This window comes from Ostrinia nubilalis, chromosome 4 (assembly GCF_963855985.1).
Source record: "Ostrinia nubilalis chromosome 4, ilOstNubi1.1, whole genome shotgun sequence".
Lineage (NCBI taxonomy): Eukaryota > Metazoa > Arthropoda > Insecta > Lepidoptera > Crambidae > Ostrinia > Ostrinia nubilalis.
Window position 1 is genome coordinate 15582170 of NC_087091.1, and position 11470 is coordinate 15593639.

At 42.0% G+C, this 11470-nt stretch overlaps 1 protein-coding gene across 1 annotated transcript in view; it reads left to right on the forward strand.

The window, feature by feature from the left end:
* The window catches only part of LOC135071253 (phosphatidate cytidylyltransferase, photoreceptor-specific), a 30177-nt gene extending 18969 nt beyond the window's left edge, over positions 1-11208 (forward strand). The window contains exons 6-10 of the mRNA XM_063965038.1: positions 2933-3099; positions 3605-3757; positions 5127-5255; positions 6362-6496; positions 8735-11208. Coding sequence (XP_063821108.1) covers positions 2933-3099; positions 3605-3757; positions 5127-5255; positions 6362-6496; positions 8735-8827 — 677 coding nt within the window. The 3' untranslated portion in view covers positions 8828-11208. The remainder of the gene's footprint in view (positions 1-2932; positions 3100-3604; positions 3758-5126; positions 5256-6361; positions 6497-8734) is intronic.
* The last annotated feature ends 262 nt before the right edge of the window (positions 11209-11470 follow it).

Below are 11470 nucleotides of genomic sequence, written 5' to 3' on the forward strand. Positions count from 1 at the left end.
TGGAGTGACTTGAAACGACTGGTATGCGCAGAAGAGATAAACAGTGTAAACGCGTTACATGAAAGGATTGTTTTAGTGAAACTGTGAGACAAAACGTTTATGTGTTACGAAAACTAAAGCGAAAAACCTACGCTTCGCCGTGCTAGGCTAGACTGTGCCTTCATCAGAACGGAGGACACTTTGAACACTTGCTTTGCAGTACATAAACTTTGTAAGTAGGAACTTATAAATAAATAATTAATTGTGAATAAGGTGATTTCATTTCATACTCAATTTATTAATTTGTAAAAATAGGGTACAATGTTAAAATCAATTAAAATCCTAATAATTATTACGTATTTTTGACGGTCCTAAGCCCGTAAAGTAGTAAGGAAAATCTGAAATCAACTGAAGAGTATTTTAAAATAATTATTATGACTGGATAAAAAGGCTGGTACCCAGAGCCATAAAACAACAGATTATTAAGAACTAGGCCACGCCTACTAGGTTTATTCCACTTGCACCTGTAGAACGTGCGAGACAAAATGGGTTTATTCCAATTTGTACTGAAAAACCAAATTTACTAAAATCTTAGTGTACTTTCTTTATGGGAGTCTCTTGTTTATTTTAAATAATAGGTATTTTTCCCTACTTTAATCTCTGTGAATATGGCAAGAATGCAAAGTAACACGGTGTATTTATCATCCATCATCACTTCAGCCTCACGACAAATACTGCTAAACATAGGCCTACCCAAGAATTTCCATATTGCCCAGTTGGTAGCGGCTTGCATCCAATGCTTTCCTGCTACCTTTATGAGGTCGTCGGTCTCCCTTTCATCATCATCTTCATCTCACCCATAAGACGTCCGCTGCTGAACATAGGCCTCCCCCAATGCTTACCATGTTGCCCGGTTGGTAGCGGTCCAGCGCCTTCCTGTTACCTTTATGATGTCATCGGTCGACGTCCGACGCCGCGTTTTCCATCTCCCTTTCTGTTTATGCAATAAAGATTAAATAGCTGACGGATTTCAATAATTGAAGGGTCATCGACCTTTTTTATAGAGTAGCAAGCTATTCCATAAGTAGATCACCGTCGATCGAGATAAAACCTTGTCGCTAATGACAACCAGTTAAAAATCCATTACTGACCCTACCTACACAAACTATTTCTAATTTGTCTCTCTCACTCGCCATGGTTAACCCACAGGAGTGAGTAAGAGACTGACAGCCAGTTAAAAATCCATTACTAGACCCTACTACGCTATCGATTTCGAAATTTGTCTCTCTCAATCACCCTAATTAACCCATTAGAAAGAGTAAGAGACAATATTTACAGAGTAGACCCCTAACGAAACTGGGTCATCCCATTTGAAACAATCCGCACTGATTGGCCATAATGCGTCTGCCAGTGCGCGTGCACTGAACTATGCTATGATTTACGATAAGCCTGGTTACCATTGGAAAGAGTAAGGCCCTTTTTACATGTCCCGGTTGCCGGCTAACCGGCGCCGGGTACCCGGTGGTGAAGTGTATAGGCATGGTACGTAGCTTTCACATGTACCGGCGTAATTAATCCGGCATGCCCATACACTTCACCACCGGGTAGGTACCCGGCGCCGGTTAGCCGGCAACCGGGACATGTGAAAAGGGCCTAAGAGATAAATAAATATTATTCATTCACGGAGTAGACCCCTAACGAAACTGGGTCATCCCATTTGAAACAATCCGCACTGATTGGCAATCATACGTCTGCCAGTGCGCGTGCACTGAACTATGATTTATGATAAGCCTCGTTACCCTTGGAAAGAGTAAGAGATAAATAAATATTATTCATTCACGGAGTAGACCCCTAACGAAACTGGGTCATCCCATTTGAAACAATCCGCACTGATTGGTCGTAGTGCGTCTGCCAGTGCGCGTGCACTGAACTATGATTTATGATAAGCCTCGTTACCCTTGGAAAGAGTAAGAGATAAATAAATATTATTCATTCACGGAGTAGACCCCTAACGAAACTGGGTCATCCCATTTGAAACAATCCGCACTGATTGGCCATAATGCGTCTGCCAGTGCGCGTGCACTGAACTATGATTTATGATAAGCCTCGTTACCCTTGGAAAGAGTAAGAGATAAATAAATATTATTCATTCACGGAGTAGACCCCTAACGAAACTGGGTCATCCCATTTGAAACAATCCGCACTGATTGGCCATAATGCGTCTGCCAGTGCGCGTGCACTGAACTATGATTTACGATAAGTCTCGTAATTGTCGGTTTCGCGTTGAGACTGGAGTAGCTCTCAAGTTCAACAGCTAGGTACTGGCGGTTCCGATAAGACAATATTTGAATTCTATAGCAATGTGAGTTGTTATTATGAATTTGCGTATTAATTTTCAATAGCTGTCATCACTTTGAGGTGGTTTAAGTTGACTAATTTGTAATTATTTTTACCTACATTATTACATCGGGGATGTATCATCAAGCATCATCGTCCCATCTCACCTGATCTAAACTAACACGAATCTATATTTGTCTCTGTTCAATCAGAGAGAGGGTCGTGCTCTACAATAGAAACGAAAGGACTTGAAAAGACTTAGCTTGAAGATGGTGATGATTTCAAATTAGTGTTGTACATTATCAAAGGATTTCAGTCCTCAAATCTGAACTATTCACTCGTCAAAATTATAAAAGGTTACCCGGGACGAAAGCAACTATGAGGCTAAAGTGGCCAAGTGTCATCTGTTGAAGCATAAAAAGCAATATTTTCTCTATGCACTTTGTACAAAATACATCAGATTAAGAATAAAACCAATTTAGTCACTTTAGCCTCATAGTTGCTTTCGCCCCGGGTGACCTAATATGGATTATTGTTTTTTTTTTCGAACATAACAGTTTTAATTTTCCACATGTTTAATTGAATTACGTCATTAATTTACTAAACTCTCTTCCAGGACTGATCTGGTTCATAGTGCCGGTGTCGATGATAATCTGCAATGACGTCATGGCGTACGTGTTCGGATTCTTCTTCGGGAAGACGCCTCTCATCAAGCTGAGTCCCAAGAAGACCTGGGAAGGATTCATTGGAGGTGGATTCTCCACTGTCATATTTGGACTTGTGGTAAGAAAACCTTTTTATACCTAACGGATCGGCTGGTGCTGAGCAGAAGTGTTGAAAAAACTCGGTCACCTTTGTCAGCCTTTTATAGACAGAAATAAATAGAACACTTGTAGACTTGGGCACGTTTAAGTCGGATCATCAGAATTATCCAAACCTAACTGCCATGATCAAGGAGCTTTATTTGAGGTTCTTAAACAAAGCTATTGACACCTAGAACTAATCAGATATACATATCTGTGTTACTTTGATGATGGAAATATTTTTCCGTGAAGTTAAAATAATTAGCTTTATTTATTCTTCTTCTGATTTGCTCTCGAGAGAAGGGGCGATCTAAAACTCCTGTACTCTTCTGATTAATCGTCGCAGGCGGGCATTTAATCTGCTGCAACTTTATATCTGGATCTAGATCCAGATATAAAGTTGCAGCAGTGAGAATTCCAAATGAGAATTATCCCATTCTAGATATTAACCACGACTTCAACGTCAATAACCTGCATTGTTACAGCTCTCCTACATGATGTCCCAATACCCGTACCTGGTGTGCCCGATCGAGTACTCGGAATCGCTCGGCCGCATGACGATGGACTGCGAGCCGTCGCAGCTGTTCCGTCTGCAGGAGTACACGCCGCCTCAGTTCGTGCAGCCTGTCATGAAAGTGGTGAGTTGCCTTAGCATTTGACAATATCTTCACGTAACTTAGAGGACGGAAAACGCAGCGTGAGACGTCCTGGACAAGCTGGACCGACGACATCATAAAGGTAGCAGGGAAGCGCTGGACGTAGGCCGCATCAGTCAACATGGAAAACATTGGGGGTGGCCTATGTTCAGCAGTGGACGTCCTATGGCTTATGATGATGATGAACTAAGAGGAGGCATATGCATTACACATCAGTCCAGTGTCTATCCACATCAAGGAAGCATGGCCTGCATCTCAATTTATGGAAAGTGATGGTGCGGCTGAAGGTGGAAGGTTGCTGTTCCCTAACTGGGTCCACATTGATCTGCTTGAATTGTAAGACCTAAATGTGGTGGAGCAATAAAGCATTGAGTATTGAGCATCATCCGGAATCCTCAACCAAAGAAGAACTGGCTATCGTACTTCCAACTGCCGGAACACAACAATGTTGTTACATTGTTGTTATGGTGACAAATTTTGGTAAGATGGTGGTAGCTAGCCAGGCGGACTTATACAAGCTTGAAACTGAACAGAAATCTGCCCCTACTTGGAATAGAACCCGGGACCTCTGGATCTGAAGCAGGTGGACTTACCATTAGACCACGTATAGTATAATAATATGATGTCCCAATACCCGTACCTGGTGTGCCCGATCGAGTACTCGGAATCGCTCGGCCGCATGACGATGGACTGCGAGCCGTCGCAGCTGTTCCGTCTGCAGGAGTACACGCCGCCTCAGTTCGTGCAGCCTGTTATGAAAGTGGTGAGTTGCTTGGTCAGGTCTCTTACAGCAGTGTTCAATGACAGTTTAATTTTCCCCGGGACAAACTTGACCTTCACTATAAGTTGGGTTTTTATTGGCGGTCAAGTACTAGATCCTGGCTACACAGGAGTTGCAGCGGTGGGAACGAGTGATGAGAATAGTACCGTTACAGCAATGGTTGTTCTGTGGCTGAAATCATAATAATGATGATATCTTCACTATAACTTTAAACGCTTTAACTTTGTTTAAGTATCTTCACCACATGTCCACTGCTGGAAGAAGTTCATGCTCATTATTTTTCAGCAAAAAGTTCAGGATCGTTTCGCTTTGGTACGTTAGTAAAAAAACTGTGTGCCGACTTTAATAAATATACATTTATACGAATGTTTCATTGTCTAACAGCTTATTGCAACTTACCAGTAACATGCTACTGGTTTTTTGGTCTTTTATTCAAGCAATCTTTACCAATTTGCTTGATGTTCGAATCAAAATTCAATTCGGCTATATTTTTCATAGACAGTCAATTAACAGGTGATCAGTCAATACTATATCAAATCCATTCTATAAATAACTCCATTTTTCCCACAGCTGGGCATGGAGAAGTTCAACATGTACCCGTTCATGATCCACTCGCTCGCACTCAGCATCTTCAGCTCGGTCATCGGGCCGTTTGGAGGCTTCTTCGCGTCTGGATTCAAGCGTGCGTTTAAGATCAAGGTGAGTTGTTATTTACTTATTCATTAACGCCATTCAAAATGGTACATACAGTGTTGTTAGTAGTAAGCGAGTATGTATTTTCTGTAGACTGCAGTCTCCTATTAAACGCTATACGCGGCATACGACGTTAGTGTCACGTTTCTATAGACGTCCATACACCGATGTCAAAGTCTGAAAGAGACTACAATAGTACATTTCTAGCGATAGAGCAGTTTTTCAATTAATTTTTTTATGCAAGGCAGGTATTTGACCGCAATGAGGGCTATCGTTTTAGCGCTCACCAGTTAGCGCCACTGTAGAGTAAGGTCCTGTCACTTGCTAGTAGCGAAGACAGTGGCGCCAACTTGTGAGCGCTAAAGTGGTAGGAGGACTATCGCATTTGCACTCATCAAGATGGCGCCACTGTAGAGTAAGGTCCTGTCAATCGCCAGGGGTGCCAACTGTTAAGTATAAAAACGATAGCCCTCATTGCACCTGGTGTTAAGTGAGAACTGAGATGCAGTCTAGGATGGTACATATCTGCCCTGTAAGTGCCTATTCACTCTCGCAAAAAAAGGCCTGAATTATAGTGTTCAGGAAAGACAGCAGCAGGCAGCGAATTCCAGTCCCTAGCTGTTCTATAGGACCATTCTCACTCATCCTGTGAATAACATGAAGCGACTAAAGGTCAAATTGTAAATATCAGGCCTTCTCAACCCGTTTGGCCAGCCTGTAGACCACATCCTTCGTTTGCCTCTGATTAGTTAGTCATTTTCCTGTCCTAGACATTAAGGCGATTATCACACTGCACTGCGCTCCGCCGCGGTACGCGGTACGACAGATTTAATAATTGTATGCAAGTACCTCAGTTTGTATAGAAAACACGCGCGGCACAACACACTGACAACGCGTCTGCGCGCGGTATTCTTTATATGTAGCCACGCGGACCGCGGCGGAGTGTTATAATCGCCTAAATGATCGGTGCAGTGTGATAATCGCCTAAATGATCTTATGATGACGAATCCTCGATTCGCCTCTAAATTAGAAATATTTGTAGAGACCAAAGGACCTGATTATGAGGATGTACCTAGTCCCATTGTAATAAAGTTTCCTTTCCTTCTCCCCAGGACTTCGGCGACGTGATCCCCGGTCACGGCGGCATCATGGACCGCTTCGACTGCCAGTTCCTCATGGCCACGTTCGTCAACGTCTACATCACCAGCTTCATCCGCACCGCCACGCCGCAGAAGCTGCTGCAGCAGGTATATAACACGGCACTGACCCCCACAGGAGACGGCGACGTGATCCCAGGACACAGCGGCATCATGGACCGCTTCGACTGCCAGTTCCTCATGGCCACGTTCGTCAACGTTTACATCACCAGCTTCATCCGCACCGCCACGCCGCAGAAGCTGCTGCAGCAGGTATATAACACGGCACTGACCCCCACAGGAGACGGCGACGTGATCCCAGGACACAGCGGCATCATGGACCGCTTCGACTGCCAGTTCCTCATGGCCACGTTCGTCAACGTCTACATCACCAGCTTCATCCGCACCGCCACGCCGCAGAAGCTGCTGCAGCAGGTATATAACACGGCACTGACCCCCACAGGACTCGGCGACGTGATCCCAGGACACGGCGGCATCATGGACCGCTTCGACTGCCAGTTCCTCATGGCCACGTTCGTCAACGTCTACATCACCAGCTTCATCCGCACCGCCACGCCGCAGAAGCTGCTGCAGCAGGTATATAACACGGCACTGACCCCCACAGGACTCGGCGACGTGATCCCAGGACACGGCGGCATCATGGACCGCTTCGACTGCCAGTTCCTCATGGCCACGTTTGTCAACGTCTACATCACCAGCTTCATCCGCACCGCCACGCCGCAGAAACTGCTGCAGCAGGTATATAACACGGCACTGACCCCCACAGGAGTCGGCGACGTGATCCCAGGACACGGCGACGTGATCCCACAGGACTCGGCGACGTGATCCCACAGGAGTCGGCGACGTGATCCCAGGACACGGCGGCATCATGGACCGCTTCGACTGCTTCGTCATGGCCACGTTCGTCAACGTCTACATCACCAGCTTCATCCGCACCGCCACGCCGCAGAAGCTGCTGCAGCAGGTATCATCGTAATCATTATGTTCATCATAGAATGCTGGACCGGTCGTTGAGGAAATGATAGAGAGAGAGAGAGGTTCGTTCGTTCGTTTCAGCCGAAAGACGTCCACTGCTGGACAAAGGCCTCCCCCAAGGATTTCCGCAAAGACCGGTCCTGCGCCGCTCGCATCCAGGCACCTCCCGCGACCTTCACCAGATCGTCGGTCCACCTAGTGGGAGACCTGCCCACGCTACGTCTTCCGGCTCGTGGTCGCCACTCAAGAAATTTCCTGCCCCATCAGCTCTTCGAGCTATGTGCCCCGCCCACTGCCACTTAATTTTAGCGATTCTGCGAGCTATGTCAGTCACTCTGGTTCTCCTACGGATCTCCTCATTTCTGATTCGATCACGCAGGGAAACTCCGAGCATAGCACGCTCCATCGCTCTTTGGGTGACCTTGAGCCTTCTTATGAGGCCCATAGTATGCGAGAGAGAGGTAGATATTCATTATTCTAAAGCGCAGAGTAGGAGTACCCCCACGAATGGAGTATCCCAATATGTGAACATCGGACTTGCCCAATCCATCTGGCCAGCGTAGGGAGTGTCTGCCAAATTAATGCTCTATTCGCCTCTGGTACAGTGACAATAGCCCAATAGCAGAGTAAATACAAATACAATTCGGCGCAACACCCCGCTAATCCACGCTAAATTTTGCCAGTGTGTGCGTGCGCGCCGCATACGTATTGGCGCGCTCACATACAAACCGCGCTCGGTGCGTTTCTATGAAGATGACCTACTCATTTGTATTTACTCTGCCAATAGTGTCGGTGTCGGTCGGATTAGGATTGTGGATTCGAAACTTGTCGTGACCTGGACTATTGTGGTAAACCCAACAAGCATAATATTAGATTACCACCAGAGGTTACGGGACGTTAAAAAATATGTTAGTGCCACCGTATACAGAGTGAAAACGATAAGTGATCTCACTCGATTATTCTTAAACTATACAAGATATCGAAAAATTATTACTATGTATATTGTGTAATATTATGTGGCTTTACCAAATGTATGGAAGCTGGAAACATTGAATTTTCAGATAGGTCCAGTTTATTCTGTAACCTTGTATTGGTGCCGTTTGAAAGAACTCGTTAAGCACTTTCAGGATCAGTAACCAGTTTTTCGATATCGTGTATTATTTAGAAATAATCGAGTGAGATCACTTATCGTTTCCACCCTGCATACGGTTGGCGCCTCTGTCGAATAAGTTCATGTCACTCTCTAGTGGCTTAGACAGTGGCGCCAACTAGTCAGTAAATAAACTGTAACACTTTATTAATAGCTTAATGAACAAACGATCCACTTAATTATAATACTAATCTGCTTTCCAGGTATACAACTTGAAACCAGAACAGCAGTTGCAGTTATTCTACGCTCTCAAAGAGTCCCTGGAACACAGGAACATACTCAACTTGGTACCTTAAACGTCTAGGCCAGCCCCAGGTATCTCACCTTTAAATTAACAAATATTGACTACTAAATTGTACGTGGGACTTTACACTTGGCGGTCGGAACGCTGCGTTTTTAAAACCGCATGAAGTAAAAGTAAAGTTTATGTTGGTTTGTTGCTAAATCATCTACAGTATTGAATCCTCTTTAGTTATTTATAGGTTTATTTTTCAATAATATGAATATTTTTATTTTTCTGTGATAATACATGCATGTATACAAATTAAATACGTGTATGCTATTTTTCTTTCGTTCACAGCTGTATGTCAGCATTTGACAGATCCCAACACTTAATAAAATACCTGAAAAGTAGTCTCTCATTGAGAGCATTTGTGTGTAAGGCCCTTCATCGACTTGCTTATGATTTAAGTATAATATGGTATCTTTAAATATTCGTTTTTGAACTTTACAACAAGGAATTCTAGATAAAATCGAGTCTTGGCTTATTACATTACACGCGAAGGCTCCCAATGGGTAAACACCTTTACTATTTTATCCTTTTGTTCTTACATTAGGCGTTTCGCGTTTGACCGCCAAGTGTGACGGTGCTGTAAGGTTGACATATCGTGTGTACCTTGAAAAGATAAAAAACATATTCTAGTCCGTGATTACTGAATCATTTACTATGATACATAACAAATTACTAGTAAGATTAAAACATTTACCGTTAACTTCCTTGATATATTCGATATGTTCCAAAATATCAAAGTGAATGATTCAATTCAATATAGCAAATATATTATTTATCCAGATGCGGTTAAATACCTGGATTTAACTTAATATACGAATAGGGTCTACATAGATTTTAATAGTGAAATATTAATAATAATATAAAACATCTTATAGTATTTGAAACCAATACACAGTCAGAATCGTCTTACATTCCATTATGACATCGATTTATATTATTACCACGAAAGTTAAGAAATATCTTCCAAATATACGTTTTTTTCACGCGTTTGTAAAATCAGACTGTGTAAAGGTTTCTTTATTGACATAAAAACTTTTAAAAAAAATATAGCAAATACGTCACTACTGTCAATCAATTTTGAAAAATCCAATTTCGTAAAACGAAATGAAGGAATTAAACTTTTTTCAAAGAACTAAAATTGCTTCAGTGGGTCTAGACAAAGTGCACTTTTTGATCGAATCGAAAATCGAATCCGTCAAAACTCCATACAAAAAAAGGCTTTTTGACCACTTTTCGACTGGTTTGCGATTAAAATGTGCACTTTGTCTAAGTACACTTTTTGATCGAATCGAAAATCGAATCCGTCAAAATTCCATACAAAAAAAAGCTTTTTGACCACTTTTCGACTGGTTTGCGATTAAAATTTGCACTTTGTCTAGACCCACAGTATTCGTTTACGTTTTGGGCTTTTCAAAACTGATCTCTATTCTTAGGATAAAATTAGGATTATTCTATAAAATTATTGATAGTACGATGTGGTCTTAGCTTGTGTGAAAAACTCGAATTTTTATTACTTTATTAGTGTCTTCTTATTAACTTTACGGTGAACGGGATAGGTATTTTGATGATTAAAGAAAGTGCTTTTATCTACCCTACTAAAGAGACCGTATTCGACCTTCGGATTACATTTTGAAATACCAAAGATCGTCTCCTGATTCCATCTCCTTTTCTCTTTAACAAATGAAAAGAGACGACTATAAAAATGAGTTATATTTTTCGTCAGTGCACGTGTATTTGGCTTTTTCATTTCCTAAAGGTCAAGTAAAGTACGGCCAACGAGAAGTGATACCAAATGTAAACAAACCCAATGTCATGGTCATTTGGAATAGCAGGGGTTTGACTTTGACATATTTTGACGGGAGAACGAGACATTACGACAAATACACAAGATGGGAAGAGACAATAGATTGTCAGTTCGACAGTCGAATCGACCTATTGTATCGCTGCTAGTTGGCCGTACTTTAGTTATCAATGCAATTTGTGTTTACTTTATTTTGCTTTAAAATTCAAGTGTTATAGAAGGTATTGTTACTTCAACTTTGTAACTTAATGCAAGTCTCTGGGTTGGTGTATTACTCCATGCTTTATTCTGTACCTAAATAATATCTTGAATGTTGGATAGAAGTATTATGATCAGCGAAATAATATAATAAGGATGGTTTTCGCTATTAAAATAACTTTTCCTTCTACCTTTTGTTAAGAAGTAATAAGTATAGGTACTATCTATAGTGGTACTATAAAATAAAGTACTTTCGTATTTGTCAGGCCCAATGTTGGAAGTTTTGCATAATAACAACCGATGACATACATGACAATGTTTGTTGAGTTATTATAGCAACTAAAAAGAATTTCCATAAATTGTTAAATAACCATTTTAAGGTTTACAATAAAGGACAATGACCAAAAGTGGTCCAAATGTCCACCACTAATGAGACCTATATTGGCATAAAGTCCAATAAATAGAGATCAACTTTCAGTATGGGATGAAAAAAAAAAATAAGCTGTCAGTAAAAAGTTATGACTGTATGAAAAATTGTAGTAGTTTACGCGCTAATCTCAGGAACTACTGGTCTGATTTAAAAAAATATTTTTGTTATGGATAGTCCATTTATCAAGGGTGGTTTTAGGATAAATAACATCACCCTAC